At 31.5% G+C, this 23,628-nt stretch overlaps 1 protein-coding gene across 1 annotated transcript; it reads right to left on the bottom strand.

The window, feature by feature from the left end:
• Positions 1-205: 205 nt before the first annotated feature.
• On the bottom strand, positions 206-3,388 carry LOC113374720. Its single transcript, XM_026614693.1, has 7 exons — positions 3,313-3,388; positions 1,886-2,981; positions 1,651-1,813; positions 1,353-1,572; positions 1,153-1,275; positions 777-1,036; positions 206-672 (listed from the first exon to the last, which is right to left on the bottom strand). Exons 1-7 carry the CDS (start codon positions 3,386-3,388, stop codon positions 496-498), a joined length of 2,115 nt encoding a protein of 704 aa, XP_026470478.1. The 3' UTR covers positions 206-495.
• Between the last annotated feature and the right edge of the window lie 20,240 nt (positions 3,389-23,628).

Below are 23,628 nucleotides of genomic sequence, written 5' to 3'. Positions count from 1 at the left end.
CTACAATAGTTGAACAAAGTTCAAAAAACTATTGAGTTTGTTTGGCAGTGGTATTAAGATTATCTATTTAGAATTAATATTTTTATACTTAGATAAATAAGATCTAAATAATTCTACAAAGGCACATGATATCTTCAGATTCAGACTTGCATGTTTAAGAAAAGTTTAATTTTGTTCATAAAACATTTACAACATACACATGTTCCTTTCAAAGCATTTTATTTTTGTTTTAAAATACATAAGCATTGATAAATATAAAGATAGTTTTATACGAGCTTAAGCTTCTTTATAAGTTACAAATTACCAGGTATATCAAAATAAGAAAAATAAGTAAACTATTAATACAATACAAAAAAAAACATAAAAATTTGAAAACTTAATACTAATATGAAGCATTAGACATTACAATTTAATAATACATAAATTTTAAAAAGAATTTAATAAAATTATTTATGACGTGCCATTCTTTGATGACATGGCATTTGTTGATGACTTTCAATTTTCAACTTCTGACATCTCAGTGATGGTATCGTTGATATCGAGAAGCTGTTGGATATATGATTGATCGCTCAATATGCTTGATAATGACGATAGCAGCTTTGTTAGCTCTGAACTAGACATTCTTAATTGTGAACTGCACTCATTGATCTGATGTTGAAGTTGCTCTGGTATCTGTGATGAAATAAGCATATGATCATTTTTATATTGCAAAAATAAATGCATTTATGTATTGAAATAGTTTTGATCTTGATGTTACAATTATCTCTCCTTCTCACCTCTTCTGGATTTGTAAACTGCGAAAACTTGTACTTTGTTTTTCTTTTAATTGATGCTTGCTCATAGAATAATGTAAATTCCGGGCAATCTGTAGCGGAAACCAGGAAATATAATCCAGCTAAAACTTGACCTTTGGTATCACGTGCCAGTAATGAACGGAAGTTGTATACTAAATTACGCCTTACTGTCACATCCACTGCAGTATAATAAGGTTTATGCACATATACTAGAGATACCACTAGATTTGTAGTTGTTCCTCCTGTAAAAAATAAGGAATGATAATAAGTATACCAGACTAAAGTTACCACAAATTATATTGTTTTTATATGTTTTTACGAATGGACTCTCTGTAATGAGATATTTCTTCCAATTTACCTTCTTTAATAGTTCTGTGTTGTCGTTCATGCCATTCAACATAATGAGAAGATTGAGTGCTATAAGCATAGCAATATTCGCGTTTGCTTCCACCTGGCCCTTCATCACATTGTGTAAACCAACCTGCAAATAAGATAATTTTAAATAGATTTGTGTTTATACAATATTTGTTGTAACTTAAATCCAAAGGCGTTCTTTACCCGTATGTGGATATTTTTCATCAGCCATTACTGTCACTACTCTTGCGACGTGATATCCTGGATCACAAAGGACTACACCTTTTCTTCCATTTATGCAAATACGAATAGCAACCATAACGTGTTCTTTTTCTAAGGCGCCGCCTGGAGCCCTGGATGGGTCGGGAGAATTTTGTATATAGCGAGACGCATCCGTGGTGCCGACGGCTTCTTCGCAACTCACCTATAAGAATATTTCAATAATATCTATATAGCAACAAGCTTTTGATACTTAATTCTTATAATTATCTAATATACTAACCAAATATGCAGCCTCAGACAGTTTCGAATAAGCTTGGTGTAACGGCTTCAATCTGTTCAACAGTTCCATGGCTAGACTCACGCAAGTATGATGTTGTTTCGACACTGGTGGTGTATAAGCACGGAAGAATTTATCCAGGTCATAATTTGTTCCGGAAGCATCCCTGTAGAATGTTTTATTAGTGCATTGAATAAAAATAATTATTGATGATTACGTATATAATTTGGATATGTACCTCATTTTTCTATATTCCTGGCTGAATTGTAAAAAGTTATCTACAGTATCATAGTTGGTCTCTTCCAATAATCTCTGTTCCGTCATTTCTACTCTGCTGGCAAATGCCTCATATTCTATTACTGATGAAAAATCTAACTTTGCATCAGTTTCTCTTCCCCAACAAGGCATAGGCAATGGTAGGTCAACGGGCCAAGGACCTGGCATTTGGTCAAACTTCTCTGGATCATACAAATCTTCATTAGCAAAATTTTGTTGTTTATCTGAAATTGTTGTTTCGTCTTTTTCTGGTATAAGATTTGCAGTTTTCTGCACATTTCCAAATGTTTGCGATATGATTTGTGGCAAATCAATAGTTAGTTCATCGATATTTTTCAAAGAAAAGTTCAATTTAACATTTGATATTTTTGATGTAATCTGCTTATTGATTGGTATTTCTACATATGGTACTAATTTCAATTGATCTTCTGAAAAACTTGCTTCGTTCTGTGATTTGAAATTTTGTTCTAACGCTTTTTTTTCTTCATATTCGTAACTTTTACCTTCTGGCTTTTTGCTTTGTTCAAAGTCAAAACTACTGTTTTCAATATTTGTATCAAGTTCCGGCAACGATAGGAAAAAATCTACATCTGAATTAATTTTGGTGTTGAAATCGAAAAAAGGCAGATCTTGTAGTTCAGCTAAATCTCGGTTTACATCATTAATTTTACTATCATCTAAATCTGATGTGCATATGTTCTTAGAATGATCAAAATCCTGTTTTAAATCTCTTGATGGCAATATCGATCTCTTGTCATCCGCTGCAACATTTTTGAGCTGTTCCACATCAAAAGCGGAAATTTCTTCTAACAAGAGTCTTGGTTTCCAACGCTTCGTCTTGAGGCAGTCGTCTTCGTCGAAAAAACTCTGATGTAGAATCAAATCTTTCCAAACATCCGGTGATGAAAAGGGTGTCTCTGAATCGACATCTAGACGACATTCGCCTTTTGCAAGGTTTCGCGTCGATAGGCATTCGTCGGCATTATTATCCGCGAGAGTCAACTTCACTGGTTCATCCGACGCAATGCCTGCCTGATTTCTTGGTTCTTCCGATTCGCCTAAGGGAATAAAAAATAAATGAAATAGGTTGAATAATTACACAGGTCAACAAAGAAAATTGTGCAAACGATTATAATACTGTTTTTAAGTATATTTGGGGCGCTGATTTCAAAAATGACATTGTTTTTTTCTATGAGCTTTAGTTTTCAAGATACGATATATATGATATATTTTACGATATTAGGTGCGCAACTAAGTTCTCGCTGTTTTTTCAATGAAAATGTAACTTTATTATAAAAAAATTGCATCAATTGAGTTCGATACAGTTCTCCAGTGATGGTTTCACTTGGTTTCAACAGCTCATAACAAATAACACCGACCTGGTCCCACCATATGTAGAGCATAACCTTCGCAGTGAATATTCGGCCGAGATTTTCTCCTCTTTGGATTGCTGTAATGTATTCATTTTTAATCACCTGTCACGATGTGATGAAGAACCTCTTCTTTTCTCGCCGCTGGAGCAGTTGTTTACAGGCGAAAAAACGACGCTCAACGTCTCTTGGCTTCAACTCACAAGGAACCGAAGTTTCTTGCTTTTAAATTATCCCCAACGCATGCAATAGTTTGGAAATGGCTTGATGGGTAACTCCTAATTCTGAAGTAAGATCTTCTTGAGATTGGCACGAATCCTCTTCGAACAAGGCCTTCAATTTAGCGTTTTTGAAGGTTTTGGCCTTCCTTCACGAGGGTGGTCGTCAACATTAAAATCACCAATTTTGAAGCGACAAAACCCTTCACGGCATGTTGTTTCGCTCATTTACATAGCAACATTTCCGTAGATCTCGATGCACTTGAGCTGCCGTTTTTTTTGAATGGAAGACGAAACTCAACACTCTCCGCAAATAACGATTGTTTGGCATAAAATTGGACATATTCACTTAACCAGAAGTATATAATGCACAAACGAAATCAATTATGTGTCGCAGCAGTTCGTTTACTTACTCTAAGCTTGCTTCAAGACGTTTTCGATTTGTCAAAATCGACCAACCCTTACTGATAGAGCCATATACTGACAAACAGAGAGAACTTAGTTGCGCCACCTAATATAAGGAACGAAAGTATAAAAGAGTAATACAATTCCGAATGTTATTTTAATGAGATATGTCTACTCGTACATACAAACTTACAAGACCCATTCGGCCTTAGTTGGGACATTAGTTGACACTGTGAAAAGTTCTTTTTCGTGACGACCTCGAATGGACCTGGTTTCGGCAACTTCTTTGTATCTAAAAAACTAGAGCTGATACAAAAAATGGTTTGCAGATTTGAAATCAGCGCAAAAAATACTATAAGAATCAGCTCTAACATTTGATGCACAAAAAAAAAATTGTTTTTGTTGGCCTGTGTTATCGCATTTGATGAGTGATGTTTTTTTTATCTGAGTTAAAAATTGTCAAAGATGCTGTAGTTTAAACTTTGATAGTCAATCGATGTTATAATATATTGTGAATGTAATAAAAAGAGGATACTTAACTTTTAAAGTGTAGTAAATTCAAGAAAAAGGTAATATGGTCTTTAGGCCATCGAGAATAGTAGTTATTATAATCTAATGACTGATACTAACCCGTTGCGAGTCAACTCGGCCATTCGCTACCCCAGCGGCCAACGGTTGGTACATAACCGTTCTCCTGCCTGTCCTCCTCCTGGCACAGCAAATGGGCCGACACCGCCGAGGCATGTTTATAGGTGACATTCTCCGATCCTGCTGCATCGTCGACGACACGCGCCGCCGCTCGAGCGCACGGGAGCGCCGACACGCTCAACGACAAAAACCTTGGTTTTTCACGCTCTGCAGGTAAAAGAGAACAAAAGTCAGATATATTATACGTATATGGTTGGTTTGATAATGAGTTTCGACTTGCGGAAGAAGCTAATAAAGTGCTATGTTTTGATCAGAAACGTAGTCTCTAGAAAAGGCCGACAAAAACTCTGAGTTCTAAATTGTGGTGCCAGAGACGAATGGAGAGGATAAAGTGGTTAGATAAGTGCTGACCAGAGTAGAAAACGAAGAACTCTACTGAGCACGATCATGAAAAGAAAAAGAAACTGGATCGGACATATAATTTGCAAAGAAGTCCTTCATCGTCGTTGAAGGTAAAATAAAATGACTGAAAGGACTACAAAAAACGAATCCAGTTGATAGACGACTTACGCGAAAGGAGAATGAAAATGTTTGGAAATGTGAATAATGTGTTCTGTAATAACATGATCGTACGTGTTTTTAATAAAAATATGAATTTATTTTTCAATGTTAATTAAAGTCCAAGATCTTCGCATGAACGCGGAAGCACGCCATCCCGAATTTGTCACGTCCAATACAATATATAATGAGTCAAAATTATTTGTATAAACTAGTGAGTCTTAATGTCTAGTCTAGAGTAGTCTTATATATCATAAGTGGAGATTATGTCTGATAATTAAAAGAAATAAATACAGTGTTTAATACTACAAGTGGATTTTTATTGGAAACCAGAAGTTTGTCTCTTCCAGCAAATACCTTATTGAAAGGACCCATTATTCTGAAGAGAGCTATTATCAAACCAGTCAATCAAATATTATTCCTACTGCTCGACCCAAGGCGCCAGGAAAGGGTTGGACGGACATTATTACCATATCGTATAAAGAAATCTACTACGGTAACCACTAACTAGGACTGTGGATCTACCAACAATCGGACCTCCAACCCATACCTAAACCCTACTACCAAACCCCTTATATCATTTCAAATGATAATAAACAAGGGAAAGGGAATCCTTAATATCTGGTGCTCGCACACCAAGGACCTGCCTTCGGGCTTAGAACTAGCAAGTCTGAAGAAATGGTGAGCGGTGAATATCGGAAAATATTTGGAATCACAAAGACGAAGAAAATATTCCGTTTTTTTAGTATGTTTAATTCTCAACGTTTAGTAAACAGGTAGAACACATGGTCATCGATATAACATACAATCAAATTTATATAGAATTATTTATTCTTATGAATATTGTTAACTTGATCTCAGAATTATGGTTTAAAAATAGATTGAATTACATATTCATGCCACCAAATTTTTTTTTTCAAAGTTGGCATCTAGATTAGATAGCCAATAGTAAAATATGTATACTGACTACGTTGGTGATTATTATTAATGTAGTATTATAAAATTTTAATTTGCTAAAAATTGACTATGACTTTATTTTAGAAATATTCCCAGCCCTGTTATGCTAAATGCCTAAATCTGGTTTCCTTAAGCCAAAATCTGCGTAGCTGCACAGCCGGTTAAACATTATCTATTTATATGCAGTTTCATGAAAATTGTTTGAAAGTTTTATTTGATTTCATTGAACATACCGAGATACTTTCCAAAACAGTGATTTTGTTAGAAACTATTTTAATATCGTAACATTGAACTCATATCATGTGTATATTTTCTATGTACTAAATCCATCTACCACAACTTGCATCAGTTATGCATTTTGTTTTAATATTAGACAAAAATATCGGAAATGCCAAAGCATTTCGTCGGTTTTAATCTGACATTTGGCAAATAACTCATAGAATTTTCATGGGTGCATTTTTAATTGATGGCACGGGCTTTGCCAAACTTGTTAAAAATTTGCACTGAACACATAAATCCCTGCCAAATGCGTAGAAATGATTATTTTCGGCGTTTTGTAATAGGACAAGGGTTGGTGACAACTGGCACAATTTAAAACATCAAGTTGGCAATGGAAAATATTGGGTAGTTTACTTATTGATATGATATTTTAAGTAATTTACATCAATTATAAGTGGACATAAATTGATTTGCTAATGTTTCAATTTAATATTTTATTATTCGTGATGCTTTTATAAAACATTTATCAAAGTTATCTAATTAAAGATAGTAGTTGAGTTTGTCGGTTTATGTAATGCCGAGGACCTTGAATTGGTTCTATTATAGGAACGTGTACATCCAATTACTAGAATGCGAATTAATGATTAATTAGTATTGCATTTGATCTATAAATTCATTGACATTTAGGTATTAATTAAATAAATAGAAGAATTATATAATTATTAAAAGTCTGCAGATTTAGGCCACGATAATAAAATGATAACAAATGTGATTTTCATAGACTACCTAAATTCAGTATACTTTAATCAGTTGCCTTGTCTGATCATTTCATACATTATTGAAAAAATCGATAAAACGGCATTGAAGATTTGCTTTTATTTATTATGCATATGGTATTAATTGTAAAAATGTTCTTGTCATTGATACTACATTAGAATGTCTCAATAACCTTGCCTTTACACATATGTTTTGTGATTAGAAAATATGTAAACATATAGTTTCCGTCGAAAAATGCAAATATCTCTCAATAATATTGACACGTGCTTTTGCTTTCGAGTTGGTGGCGTCGAACATCACTTAACAAAATTGGAATTTCACAAATTCCTTCAATAATGAGATAAACGATAACATTGTTTTTCATTCAGATAACGAGTAGCTATTATAAAATATACGCATATGTAGATATTATAAATTATATTTGTTTTTGTAAACTGATTTAGATTTGAATAATAGCCATGAAAGGTCTTATGTTCCTTTTAGAATAAAGGAAAAATATTGATACTGTTTTAAACAGATGAACTTAAGAAGTGGAATAAAGCACCACTGTTACAAAGTCGAACAAAAATCATCTTTATAATAAAAACAATAAGATACTAGTGTTCCGTGGCGTAATAATTAAGCGCACCGCCTCGTGTGCACGAGGTCGTGAATTCGAACTCTCGCTCTGGATAATCTGATATCATGCAGTAGCGATGTCTATTCTCACTTGAAAATTAACATAAAAAATTTGTTTCCAATTGAAAATATCTTATTTCGGACACTGCGGTGTGTAATGGCAATGGAAAATCGCTCACATTATTCTTCCCTGAATCGAGTTGGAGTTCAACTCAGCTCACGGATTTGCTCTAGGGCAGTATTACCCATTATTATTGTTTATTTATACTAATAATAATGATGAAAAGTAGAAAAAACAAGGTTCGGTCAGAGGGACAATAAATATCGTTGATAAAACTGGAAAAATATTAGAATTTATAAATGATATAAAGAATTTTATTATTCGCCCATGGGTAAGTTGTTAGACCTATGGGATTTGAATCAGAAGTCTCAGGTTGCATAACCGCCTCGAGCAGCCTGATGTCAAGCAGTTCTGAGACTTGGAAATATAGATATAGATATGTTTCCATAAGCATTGCTGCATCAATAAAAAAAATCATCCCTATTACAGAAATTGTGATCATAAAATTGATCACATGGAAATGATACTATTGTTTGGGTTGCCATCTGTTTGGCAACCAACATAGTCAGTTCAGTAAATTATCACAACAGCTCATAGAACCCTTAAGTTCTGATCGCTGATCAACTAAAAGAAAAAATCCCTCGAGACGTTTTACCACGTGACCTTTACCATTACGGCCCCCGCGTGACACCGGGTTTGCCGCCCTTGCTTTTTCGTTATAATTAAATACGATTATTAAACAGCTGTGTATAAGTGTACTGTACTTTCAACTGTACTCGACTAGAAGACCTTGTACCTAATATAAATATTATAATCGGATCACATAGAATACACGTGAATCGCATGACGTCACTGTCACATAAAACGTGACGAACTACAGATCATGCGGGAATTGGATGTGTCAGTACTGTACTGAAAATGATATGTCATAAAAACAAACACTATAACGTTAATTAAATTCATAACACGATGATTAATAGATTGCTGTTGGATGTTTAGACTTGTCATAAGCACATCCAGGGATTCACAGATTATATAACGGAAATTGAAAAATGAATACATTTTATAAACAAATCGTTGTCATACCACAATTTTTCAAAAGTAAAAATTATTAGTTAATTTTTTAATTTAACATATATCGATTTTTTTCATTGATCTCGCTCGTAATGAAGTGGCTAGAGCAACGGAGTTAAAAGATCCTGGGTTCAATACCTTGGACAGCCTATTGTCAAGCATTAGTGATATCGGTTTTCACTTGAAGATATAGATAGCAATATGTTTCCAGGTAAAAATAGCTCTTATCATTGGTACGAAATCTATAGAAATGCAATCAAAATTTCTACTTATTTTCAAAACTCCATTAAATATCTGATAATTTTATGTGCATATGTCTAATCGTTTTTCATCGCCAAATAGCTTTTTTTTAACTTTCCTTAGAGTAAATTATTGTAATCGTCCAAACATCGAAATTGAAAATTGTTGCTTATCTTCACGTTTTTAAGATTTCTGAACATTTAGGCATACTTCGGAAAAAATGGATGTGTGTGTATATGTATATATGGATACAATTTGTATGTATGTATGGTACAGAATATCCGATTTGAATGATCCAATATTCAATTCGTAATGATGGGAAGAAGTGGTGATTAGATTTTATTAAAGACAGGTCTAACTTTTATGGAGATACGGGGCTAAATATAAAAAATGACAGTTTTTGAGAGAACTAAGCATCCATTTAAATCATTCAAAAATTTTCTACTTGTGTTGACGAAACGATTGCTTTTTTATTTTTATTTTTTTTTAATTTTCAAAAAAAATTTTTTACTAAATTTTATTTTTCCAATATTTTATTATGGTACGGAAAGTTCGATCAATTTGCCTTAGGTCAAGGTGCCATACACCACTAGTTTACTTTTTCATTGGATATCCGAAACGGCTAGACCTGCGTTTGCCAAAAACTAGTCAGCACGTCTCCCCATCAATACGAATCGAATGTTTTTTTTGAATTATTCAAATCGGTTGTCTTAGTCCCGAAATCGTTGACTTATTTGTATTTGCACATACATACATGTGTACCACATACACGCGACACATACGTCCATTTTTTCTAAAATATGCCAAAATGTCCAGAAACCTTTGAGACGTAAAGATATATAAAAATCGTCATTTTTGATTTTTGTGTGATTACTATAACTTACCCTATGGGAAGTTAAAAAGTCTAATTTTGCTCATATCTTATACATACAGTATTTATTGCTCATCAGTATTTTATCATCTATTGACTACTGATTACTACTATTATTATATTACTATTCCTATAATGTTCTTTTTTGTTCGCAAAATTTATTAGTCATATAAATTGTATTACACTTTTTATAGGGACATTATTCAGTATCAGAATCGCTTTGGAATATAATAAAAATTCATCATAAAATTTATCCCTTAGTGTGAAAAACTTAAATAAAAAGTAAAATCGACCGGAAAAATAACTCCATATGATGTAAATATGCTTGTCTGTGGGCAAGTGGTTAGAGCTATGGGAACTGTTCTGAGGTCCCAGGTTCAATATTTGATTAATAAAATTACCATTATATTAATAAAAAACAATTTATTGAAAATCGTTAATAGAAAATATCAATTTTCCAAGTATTGCCATAACGTATCATGTTTCATTTTCAAACATAACATAAAATCAATTATATTAAATTATTCGTGAACGGTCAATTAAAACCAAATGTAATTAATGAGTTTTTACATAGTAGTCTTATCATTGTTTTTATGTTTTATTCATAATCTGAATTCATTAATTTGATGTAACATTAGAAACAAATTAGTGAAGAGAGCGATTCGAAAACAAACATGCCGATATCGATATGGCCGTATCTATTTTCTTATTTGGCTAATATGCTCGACGTTGCGCAGTTGGTGAACATTTGGATATAATAGAGCCAAGTAAATTGTGCCAAGACAAATATATAGATAATAGATTATGTGCAGACATAACACGTTTTGTAAAAGTTGTTTAGATAGACCATATTGAGAATTTTTTCGTTTATTTTTATTTGCCTTGTGTTAATAGAATTTGCAGCCGTATTATTTACTTGTACATTTTTCATGATATTCATGTTGATATTTTACATAACTCACATTTATAGATAGATACGAGATTATCTTATATACAGTCAGCCCTCCGATAACGTGTACTGTATAAATAAACCGTGATATAAAAAACTCAGATCTAACGTACAATCCCGATTAATAATCGGTAGTGCGTTCTGCGAAAAGCGTTGTAAGAAAACCGTGGTATAAGAAACTTGTCGAAGACTCACTCAGTACAAATCACAGCATTTTATACCGCGTTATATGGAGACCAATAAATACTAGAGATGTGTCAAATCATAAATTATTTTTACTGAATTGAAGAGTTCATTTAAAATTAATATTAAAAATACAAATTATTGTTCCTTGAATTGAAGATTATATAAGGGTATGATACAAAATTAAATCAAAGCTGAACTAAAACAACTGCCTTCCAACAAAAACATTTCAAGCAAAATTGTTTTTAGAAAGACTAACTTCCTGTGAAAGAAGTCTGACACTACTAAAACCAATGTCGTGCACAGTTTTGATATGAACTGGCATTTCTGGAAGTAAAAATGGCCTAAAATAATTGATCATGCAACCTATATATTATAGGCTTCCAAATTATGTAATTACTAGAAAAATTCATAGGTAGGACTTATGAATAAACAGCGCGTTGTAGGAGTACCGCGTTATAGGAAGGCTGTAAAAAATTTAGCTCCGCATAGTATGCGTTCCCAAAGTATCGAGTTATCGGAATGTTGACTGTATATATTTTTAATAGAATCATAATCAGAACTTAACAAGTCCAAGACTTTTTAAACGACGTGGTTTTTATGGCAACCCAAACGGTTTTTCTATCTCTATGTGATGAATTTATTATCACAATTTTTGTACTACCGATGAATTTTCAATTGGTGCAGCAATTCCAGGTTATTTTCAGCGAAAACTTATTGCTATCTATATAGTTTTGAACCTAAAACCTCTGATTCGAATTCGGACACTACTTTAGCCAGAGTCTTAACTTTCTCAAGTTTTCTTAACCAAAACATCTACGTCTATTTATTAAGCCCATCATAGCATCGTCGTGGTTAAAAAGGGCTAAATAGATAGACGTAGATATTTTGGTTGAAAAAACTTAAGAAAGAAAAAGAAAGTTAAGACTCTGGCCAAAGTAGTGGACTTCGAATCAGAGGTTTCAGGTTCAAACTATAGACGCATTAGACATAGAAATTTAAATCAATTACCCCAAATTCAAAATCTTTCTTCAAAATCTCAACTAGAAACAAGATAGAAGACAGAATTTGTCCCATTCATATTCGCTTGGTTCTAAATATGCCATCCTATTCCTTCCAAACCTTTTTTGTAAGTTATCCCTGTAAAAAATGTTCCCAAGCTGTTCGCTTATTGTCATTTCGTGTTTTTCTTAGAATTTTCTCGCCGTTGGAAACTTTCCAATCTAGAACAAAAATTGCAAGCGCACTAATGCGGAAAAATATCACTATACCGGCAAGATAGAGAATACTTGCTATCACGGCATTTCCTAGAAAATTGACACGATATAATTTTCTCTTTTTTCCGACGTTGTAGTTCACCTTGTAACAATATAAAGTATATATTACATAATTCACATTATGTTTTATATTCTCGTAAAGAAGTGAATGTAAGTTTAAATGTGTGAATTTATTTGCGCGTATACTTTTACTATATCATAAAAATATAAATATCTAGAATAGTGTCACTAGTTTGTAAATTAACCAGGATAAAAGATATTCTCTTTGAAACATAAATTACTATGTCGCGGTATTAAAATGTTGAAAACCTTTCTGTGTATTTTTGACATTTAGAGTTATGTTAAAGATTAAGCTGGCAAAATATTACGAAAAATAAAAGGATTTGTTGGTTAATTTTGAATGTAACGACAGCTGTAAATTTCACAAAGTGGTAGTTACCTAATTTTTAGATGATAATTTACTATAGTTTGTGACTAAATACTTCCAATTTAAGTGGCAATTTAGGAAGAACGCATTAATTGCGTTTTAAAAACAGATGTTGCAAAATATTATAAATACGTTTAAAATCTCTGTTAATATGCATGCTTCAATATGAAAAATTAGCACATCGTAACCAGACATAATTACAGAGCATTTAGCAGGATGCCACTCTGTAGACTTCGTACAAACATCGGAAATGAATTGTTAGACCAATTTATTTAGGAGTATGTGCAGTATATTGTACCAAATGACTGATTTGTATACAGTGTCAGAGTATCATGATGATACATCATGAAACACAAAGGTCAGATGATGTCTAGAGTTGTGGCTTTGACATGCTATTAGTTTTCATTTGAACTAACTTGCAACCGTGGATTCAGTTCGACACAGAAGTTATATGTGATTTGATCATGTAATTTTGTTATGTGTAGGGGAAGTACGGACAAAATGGCATGGTATTTTGTAGCAAGTTTTTGAATTGAGTAGTAGCATATTTTATTAAGGTAAAATGCAACTACTTACAAAAAGTATTTTGTCTTTATAGTGCGGAAAAAATGATATATTAGGTTAAGGACTTACTGAGATGCTAAATTTTAAGAAGGCAGTTTACAAATAAATCGTTTGGTCAACTTTGGGACATCAGCATATGAAGCATGAGCTCAAAAGAAACAAGTCATACATCGTAACCAACTTTGCAATAAATGCAAGTCTCTCCTTTTCAACAGTGAATGTTTTTAGAAGTTAAAAGACAATCATCTTCGACAGGTTTCAATTTTCATTTTGGCATCGACTGAACTACCTTGTAGTATTCCCAAAAAAGTACTATGTCATTTTGTCCACTGTATAAGTATGTCATTTTGAGAAGAGAGAGAGTGAACAAAAATTATAAATAATCAAATCCTATCGAACACATGATTATTGCAATAAAATTGATCAAAATCATTAGTACTGGCATAAGTCCAGATTTTAATAGAGATAATTACAAATAACTCTAAATAAGCCCCAAAAAAACATGATAAAAACAACTCCAAAATAAACTGTTGAAGACGAGATACACGTTTGAACTGATGGTGACAAGAGTGTGACAATGACGCTCAACATCTGGCACGATTGTGATCATATCTTTCTATAGCCGAGGAAACGTTACTAAAACAAGCCAATTTTTAAATAAGACAACTGTGTCATTTTGTCCATATATACCATTCTGTTCATATTTCCTATATATAAGGTTATATTGCAAAAATCTGATAAAATAAAACCAATTTTTCACTTGACAAAACCATCATAAATTTATGAATGCAAAGTATGAAACTAAATTTCGCTTCGAAAATTTATTGAAAAAAAATAAAGTTTCTGGCGGTTTTTAGTTGGCGTTATTTGATCATTTATATTGAGTTTTAGAATGAGAACAATTTTTATCAAATTACCTAATTTTCCTTATATGTTAATATGTCCATTAACAGAAATTTTTAACATATTTATAATGTTTTAGAATATCTGTCGATATGGTCATATTATACATATAATGATGACAAATAAATATATACTACGTATAGATATTTCGTATAATCATACGAAACACTTCCGTCTGACTAACGTAAGATATATTCTAATATTTATTATTCATTATTTATTATAATTAACAATAAAAAAGATTGTTACTTACAGCCATAAAATGCAATGCACGCTAATTAGTGAAATTCGTTACATATGCTAAATTTGAATCCAGGCAACAGCGATGTCATTTATTGATTTAATATTTCAAAATAAAATGTCTAGAATGGGTAAAATATTCCATTTTGGAGCTATAGACTGTGATGTTCATAATTCTATATATATATATATATATATATATATATATATATACGAGTATATATATATATATATATATATATATATATATATAAATAATATGCGTCCATTTAATAATAGGTCATGCATCAATCAATTGTCAAACATTTTTCAAAATAATTTATTAGCTGATGACGAACGATGGCTTGGATGTATGTGGTCGAAAAAAATATTGTCCAATAAATTTTATACAGTCATAAAATTAATCAAGAACTTTATTGAAAAGACTGACGACTTATGCATATAAAATATATATATATATATATATATATATATATATATATATACAAAGTGTGAGGTTTTTTAGATGGTGGAAGAATGCCTTTAAAATAGTGTACATTTCGTTAACAAAACTCAAACATGAAAAGCCCAAATTAATATTAAAATAAAGTGAATAAAATAAACAGGTCTTCTGAAGGTACAGTTTTGGGATCATAACATTTGGAACTCTTTGAATACAAATGATTTGTATGGAAAAACATTTCATCATATATATATATATGAATAATTTCTTGGAGGGCATAACAATCAAGTAAAGAAAGAAATCAAGATTTCAATATAATTCCATGCCTTCCTATATAAGGTAAATTCTATATCACCATAAGTGGATCTACAATTTTGAGAGATACCAAAAAAGAGAAATTACAAATTAAACATGAACAAGGAAAAAAATATAATTAATTGAAAAGAATAACTACAACAATTGTTCTAATCTTATTTATATCATTTATATTCTTGTTCATGTTTAGTTTGCAATTTTTCTTTTTTGTATGATTCAAAATTGTATATCTACCGATGACATAAAATTTAACGTCGGAACGTATTTAATTATAAAAACGTTTTAATTTAAATTAAGTGAATTAATTTAAGTGAATTGAAATGTTTGGCATATGACAGTCTCCATTTGTTTTCAATGCTAAACAATGCCTCAAATATTTTCAATGTCAAAAATGATAAGCGGTTTGTTGTAATTTTTTCAATTTATTTCTACAAACTATATTTCTATAATTCAAAAAATCCTAAATAATTTCCTTAACAAACTTCAGAAAGATTTATCAAAATCCGAATAATCGTTTAGCAGGAGTATCCTTTTATACATCACATATATTCTAAATGTTTCAAATATTAACAAATATTGTAAAAATATACAAAATGAATATTATAATTAGATTTGATTTATTCACATATAGGAATTTACAAAAGGAGACATTTCAGATTTCTGAAGTATTGTCTTTCAATATATGAAAAAAGAAAAATATATATACATATTACGACTTATTGCTATAAATGGTAATACCTAATTGAATTTGACTTATTTATGAATTAGAAAAAAAGTAAGACAAAAATACTACACTTATTACTATGTATATATTTATATATGTCGTGCGTAAATACATATATATATACCCCCACAATGACGCATTTTCCTTTCATCGCAAAACCCTGCGTGTGATCGTTGAGTTTTTCCCTGAAAATAGCCTCTCATCCAGATTTAACTGGAATTTTGTATTTGCGTACCTTTATTATCAACGAAAAGCGTCACTTGAATCAATCACTACTATTTATTTTGAGATGTAATGTGATAATACTATTTCTAACAATTTCTGAGAATTTAATTTTATTAATTTCTATTTTTTTTTTTTTTATTTCTTTTTTTAATCAGCAATCAGAACTTAACGCATCCTATGAGCAGTTGTGATGATTTCTTAAACGATGTGGTCTTCTTATAAATGGTAACCCAAACCGTTGTCTTATCTCTATGTGATGAATTTTCATTATTACAATTTCTATAATACTGATAATTTTTTTATTGATGCAGCAATATCGCTTGGAAACATATTACTGTCTATAATTTTGCTTGGAAACATATTGCTATCTATATTTTCGCTTGGAAACATATTGCTATCTATATTTTCGCTTAGAAACATATTATCCATTAGATCACTGACTTTTTGTCATCTTTCAAGCAGCCCAATTTCATAAAACTTCTGGTTTTTTATTAACAACAAATTGAATCAGGTACAATTTGACACCATAATAATTATTGACTTTTTTTAATCAAGAAGTTTTGTAAAGATCGAAACTAAAAGTAATCAGATGGTAAAGTCACAGGACTATACGGTGGATGTGGTAAAATATCCCAACCAAGCTCCAATAATTTTTGCCGAGTGGTCAAAGATATGTGAATTCAATAAGAGAATAAATCACCGTTTCGATTTGCGAATTTAAGATGCTTTTTTTGACTGCATTGTTTAATTTCGTTAGTTGTTTAATGTTGACATCAGAATTGATCGTTCGTTTGGTGATAACAGTTCAAAGTAGACAATTCCTTTATAATCAACGTCAACTGAATGATCAGATCGTGTTTCATCTTTAAATAAAAAATCACCAGAACAATTTTTTTTTAATTATTTTTATTGTTTTTTATTTGAACAGCGATCAGAACTTATGGGTTCTATGAGCTGTTGTGATTAATATCTTACAAACTACGTTTGTTCTTATTACAGATGGCAACCCAAACAGTTGTCACATCTCTGTATGATAAATTTTTATTACAATCTCTGTAATAGGGTAAGTATGGTGCAACAATGCCGGGTGAGGGCTATTTTCACTTGGAAACATATTGCTATCTATATTTCCAAGTGAAAATCGTTGTCAATGTTGCCTGACAACAGGCTGCTCGAAGTGGGTATCGAACCCGGGACCTCTGAAACAAGTCCCGTCGCTCTTAACCGCTTACCTACGGGCGAGCCTCAGAACAAAATTTGGCAAACCAATTTTGACACTGCCGTTTTTATAAGGCACCATAAACATTTGACAAAATTTTCTATTTGATTTTCCATCTTTCAACGAACGCCAACCGAAAACTACACAATCGATCAAAAAACTCTTGTTTACAGATTGACACCTGAATTTGCCTACTATCCAATAACAAAAAGTCTTTTACATTTGGACTACGTCAACAAACTTAAACATTCAATAAAAACCATCAAAGAGTGAAAGCCGCACTTACTTAGTTGCCAACCAAATATCATATCATATAATAATATAAATATTTTCAATAATTATTTACTCACTTAAATAAAATTCACTTAAACGAAAGAAAATTGGATAAAAAAATTTACATATCAATAAAAATTTAAAACTCCACATGCTACTAAGAGAGTTAAATCTTGTATATTAATTAGCATGCAATTATTACACTGTACTAACAATAAGAACTGAAATAATGCAGACTTAAGTTGCGCCTACATTGTTTTTGAAAGTTTGTTTATTTGATTAAATGCATATAATTGTTGAATCAATAATTGCAAATCAGGAAATCAGATGCAAATTATTTCAAAAACAAAAAGACAATACTATTTTCCTATTTGTTGTTTATCGAAAGCGTGTTTCGATAGTCAACACTACGTGCGAACGCAAACACCCTGTTTCGCAACAATGAACTTTTGCGATCAAAGACACGACCAGTCTCGGGTCAAAAATATTTTCGTAAGTTGTGAAAATCAAAATATACAGTCACGTCTACATCGAAATTGGCGAATATTCATATACGAAGTATTTTCGTGTATCGTGCGGAGTCACATACGTCTCTCCAACTGTATACATTCAAAGAAAATCGATCGCGAAATTCGCCAGACTGTTTCCATGGAGCAGTGTAATGACACCGTGCTCCTTCTTGCTTTGTGTCTGATTCGGATTAAATATCTTCATTTTTGGAACCATCCACGATGACGCGATTTTTGGACTACCTAATGTTTCTTATAATATTAACAGTTATTATAGGTATCTACATTCGATTACAGAAAGCTTAAAACAACTAACTTTTCATAAACTTCATTCATTGTTGTCTAAAATCAAAATTGCAATAATTTAATCAATGAAGGAGCTTTTCTAGGGCGAGGAAGACCATCATTACATGATAAATTTAAAATGTTAAAATATATTTTTTTCTGAACAGAAAAAGGGCTGATTAGTGGTTAGAACTATGAGATTTTAACTAGAAATTATAGATTCGATACCTATCTCGGGCAGCTTGATGTCAAGCAGTAGTAACATTGGTTTGCATTAGATAACAATCTTTCCAAGTTAAAATAGCTCTTTCTTGGCATTGCTAGGATAGGACAACAATTTGGACTTTCTTTGGATTAGTGGTTAATGCTACGGGATTTTGACCAGAAGTTACATGCTCGATACCCTTTGGTTTGCATTTGGAAATATGTATAGATAACAATATTTCAAGTTTAAAATAGCCTTTTCTTGGCATTGCTGAGATAGGACAACCATTTGGGTTGCTATCTATGAAACAAGCAACATTGCTAGTCCATTCTTTTCATAGTTCTTTCTTGGCATTGCTAGGATAGGACAACAATTTGGACTTTTTTTGGATTAGTGGTTAGAGCTACGGGATTTTGACCAGAAGTTACATGCTCGGTACCCTTTGGTTTGCATTTGGAGTATAGATAACAATAATTTCAAGTTAAAATAGCCTTTCCTTATTTTTAGTATTGCTGAGATAGGACAACCATTTGGGTAGCTATCTATGAAACAAGCAACATTGCTCAAGAAGCCAGCACAAAGGCTTTCTTTGGATTAGTGGTTAGAGCTAAGGTATGGATTTCTACTAGAAGTTACAGATTCGATACCCTATGGTTTGCATTTGAAAATATAGATAACAATATTTCTAAGTTGAAATAGCCCTTCCTGAGCATTGCTTAGATAAGGCAACAATTTTGGTAGCTATCTATGAAATAAACAACATTGCCCGAGAAGCCAGCACAATGGCTCTCTTTGGATTAGTGGTTAAGGCTATGGGATTTTGACCAAGAGTTACAGGTTCGATACCCTTTGGTTTGCATTTGGAAATATAGATAACAAAATTTCCAAGTTGAAATAGCCCTTCCTGAGCATTTCTGAGATAGGACAACCATTTGAGTTGCTATCTATGAAAAAAGCAACATTGCATAAGAAGCCAGCACAGCGGCTTTCTTTCGATTATTGGTTAGAGCTATGGGATTTTAATCAAAAGTTACAGGTTCGATACCTGCCTCGGACTACTTGATGTCAAGCAGCAGGAATATCGATTTTCACTTGAAAATGTAAATTTTTACTTGAAAATGTAGATAACAATATATTTCTAAGAAAAAGTAGCCCTACCTGGACATTACTGAGATAGAAAAACCATTTGGGCAGCTTGATGTCAAGCAGTAGGAATACCGATTTTCACTTGGAAATGTAAACTTTCACTTAAAAATGTGGATGACAATATATTTCTAAGAAAAAATAGCTTTATCCGTACATTACTGGGATAGAAAATCCATTTGGGCAGCTTGATGCCAAGCAGTAGGAATATCGATTTTCACTTGAAAATGTTAACAATATTATTCTATGTTAGAAAAAATAGCCCTATCCGTACATTACTGGGAGAGAAAAACCATTTGAGCAGCTTTAGCAGTAGGAATATCGATTTTCACTTGAAAATGTTAACGATATTATTCTATGTTAGAAAAAATAGCCCTATCCGTACATTACTGGGATAGAAAACCATTTGGGCAGCTTGATGTCAAGCAGTAGGAATATCGGTTTTTACTTAAAAATGTGGATAACAATATATTTCTAAGAAAAATAGCCCTATCCGTACATTACTGGGATAGAAAAACCATTTGGCAGCTTAATGTCAAGCAGTAGTAATATCGATTTTTACTTCAAAATGTAAATTTTCACTTGATAACGTGGATAACAATATATTCCTAAGAAAAAATAGCCCTACCTGCACATTATTGAGATAAAAAAAACATTTGGGTTCTCATCTATGAAAAAAGCAACATGCTCAAAAAGTCAGCATAACGGCTTATATAGGACTTGATAAGTTCTGATTGCTGTTAAAAATATGTAATAAAAAAATGAACAGAAATCAGAATTTTTGCTTGTATGTTGTGCTGATTTATTTTTACTAATGGTTTATGAGAAGACAATCCAATGGTTGTGTTATTCTACTTATTATTCTGGAAATATATTATTTCATTAGAAGGCAACTGAATGGTTGTGTATTTTAAATTATGATAAAAAAATAATTTTTTGCCGTAACGAAAGACATATTATTTTGAAACATATATTTGGAAGTGCAAACAAGTAAATGTTGGGTTTTAATATAAGATTATATTAGTCTATAATTTATATTTTTAATGTATCCATACATAAATCAAAGTAAATTTTGTTAATATTTATAATTATTCTACTTTGTACTGAGAATCCTGAGAGAAAAAGTTAATTTTATTTCATATAAACGAACGTCCAAAAGCCACTTCTCCAAAGAAATACCTAAAGGTAAAATACCTAATTATTTATATCTCCGTCTTATATATTTTTTAAGACATGATTGTATAAATGAGACATCTCGAAAAGCCTTTCTAATCAATTGTTCTGTCTGGCCCATTAATTAAGAGCTCTTTTTTTTTAATCCATCATCTTCATTATCGTCGTTATCATTTTGCTTGACAACAACTTGACGTCTGGATTAATATTTAAGAGAATATTAATATCGAATTTATATTATGGACGACTTGGATCTAAAAATGTTCTAATAATGAAATTTTAGTCTAGAGGTGAAGAGACACTTTATGTAAATTATTAATGCAAATTTAAAACTTTTTATAGTTATATTAACTTCTGTACTGCAGTTCAGCTTTACTTGTACCAGGTACTATTTTTAACATAAAAAATTCTAAAATTAAACGATGAATGGAAATTTATGAAAGAAAAATATTATGCATAATTGGCTATCACAGCATCTTGATAATTGACACAATTTGCACTTTTGTTGTCCAGTTTGCATTTTAAATATCTAAAAAATTGAAAATCGAGATATGAGAGCTTATAAAATGGAGACGAAAAATTATTATGAAGTACTAAATATCTTTTTGCGAAAATTGATTTCATGGAATCTGTATCAATTTTTGTTTTCAACAGATTAGTCCGAGAACAAAAAAAAGTTATGATCGACTGAAGGATCATATTTCTCAGATTACCCTCGTTTAAGCTATCAATTGCATTCAATTTATTCCTAAATTGATCACATCTTCTCAGAACTGAAAAATATGTTTTCTAAAGAAATATTTCGAAAAATGATAGTCAATAATATTATTTTTCATTCATCTTATTGCCAATCGAGTTCTGAGAATCTGTTCATTGAAGAAATGCGGTAGGTTTCCATTTGTGATTCTGAATAGAAAATCTCTGGTAGCGATAAAAATTTATTTCTTGGAAAATTTCATTATCATGCATTTATAAAGATCAAAAAACATGTTGATAGCTGTACTGATTTGGGAATACCAATAAGAATTTTCGAAACCGGTATTTCGTTATTTGCGCTTTTAAAACCGGTTATACCGGTATTAATAATTGTTTTAAATAAAATATTTGGCGCCGGTATCACTTTAAAAAGCCTTTACATTTTTACACAAGAAGAAATAAACAACTTTCTATTCACTCTATTTATTGTGAATCAATATGAACTTTTTTGGAAAGCAATAAATATTCAGTCTAATGACTAGCTTTAATTATAAATTAATATTTTGACACTTGTTCATACAATAGAAACACCTAAAGAGACATTTGTTTTAAGCGTTTATGAAATTCAAATTTCGAATGAACTCAAACTCAAGTGTAACATGTATTAACTTATTTTAAGGTAAATACCGGTATTAACCCTTTCCACTCGGATGCCACCGGCAGCAAAATTCATATAAATCTCGGACTTCGCGAGTGGAAAGGGTTAATACCGCCGAAAATTTGCATTTGCTTTGCATTGTCAGTAGTGACATCGGTTTTCACTTGAAATATTTCAAGTAAAAATAGCTTTTACTCGGAATTGCTGCGTCAATACAAAATTATCAATATTACAGAAATTGCAATAATAAATTTATTAAATCCGTATAGGCCAACCGTTGGGTTGCCTTCTGAAAAGCGACATAGTTAAGTTTATCACAACAGCTTATAGGACCTTCAAGTTCTGATCGCAGTACAAATATAAAAAAAATTAATCAGCATTTCATTGATTTCATAATAAGCTTCAAAATCTTACCAACTAATCAAAAAACTGATAACAACCTCTTAGTGATACTTCGAGATGTCGAAAATAGCGATAATGAATATCTGAATATGATAATTTAATTTTTGCAAAATAAATATTTATCTAGGGCATGCGATAAATTAAGAGCAGTTTCTTAAAATATTTTTTAAAACAATACTAGTCATAACTTTTGTAAATATAGATTAGCGAAATAAAAATAGGACGACGTTGCGTGTGCATCACCGTCGTATTGTATTTCGCAATTTGTGAAATCATGAGAAAGTACAATACAATTTTCTGCTGTCGGCGTTTATTTGCTGATTGAAATCGTAGAATAATGCAACTACTATGTACGAATAATATGGTAACTGAATTTGCAATCTATTCTGAAATATGTAGATATAAACCTAAATTGTAACGGAATCATTTTACACTTAAATATGTACACATGATCCGAATAGATTATAACAAATTCGAAGATTTCATAAAAATAAAGAAGAAATGTAAATTTGAGGAGAAATGGAAATTTTGATTAATTAATAGTTTTTCAATTTATAGTGTATATTGCGGCATCCTAGTGGAAAGGGTTACATTACGCCACGTAGTAAAAATAGTAAAAATTTCACATGGGCTATGGTAACTTTATTAGATAATTTAGTTAAAAATGTATCGAGGAACTTATTATATTAAAGAAAACAATTTGTTTTGTCAAAATTCCTCCAAAAATACTATTTTTTATGTCACACATATATGGCTGACATAGCCCTGTATTCAATCTATATGTCTAACATAGCTCATGCAAAACTTCTTAGCGTCAGACACATATGACAGACATGGCGATTAACGTGTTAATAATTAATTCAATAGAAGTATTTTT

Source organism: Ctenocephalides felis, unplaced genomic scaffold (assembly GCF_003426905.1).
Source record: "Ctenocephalides felis isolate EL2017-DRISC unplaced genomic scaffold, ASM342690v1 CF-g0.4_SCAFFOLD_01886, whole genome shotgun sequence".
NCBI lineage: Eukaryota > Metazoa > Arthropoda > Insecta > Siphonaptera > Pulicidae > Ctenocephalides > Ctenocephalides felis.
The sequence above is the reverse complement of the archived record's forward strand: the minus strand, read 5'-3'. Positions and strand labels throughout refer to the sequence as shown.

What these genes read in the sequence shown, in the direction of transcription:
- LOC113374720 (XM_026614693.1), bottom strand. Translation starts at nt 3,388, where the DNA reads ATGAATACATTACAGCAATCCAAAGAGGAGAAAATCTCGGCCGAATAT. An exon ending in TGTCTGAGGCTGCATATTTG is followed by an intron (nt 1,573 to 1,650) that starts GTTAGTATATTA and finishes ATATTCTTATAG; the next exon opens with GTGAGTTGCGAAGAAGCCGT. An exon ending in ACACAGAACTATTAAAGAAG is followed by an intron (nt 1,037 to 1,152) that starts GTAAATTGGAAG and finishes TATTTTTTACAG; the next exon opens with GAGGAACAACTACAAATCTA.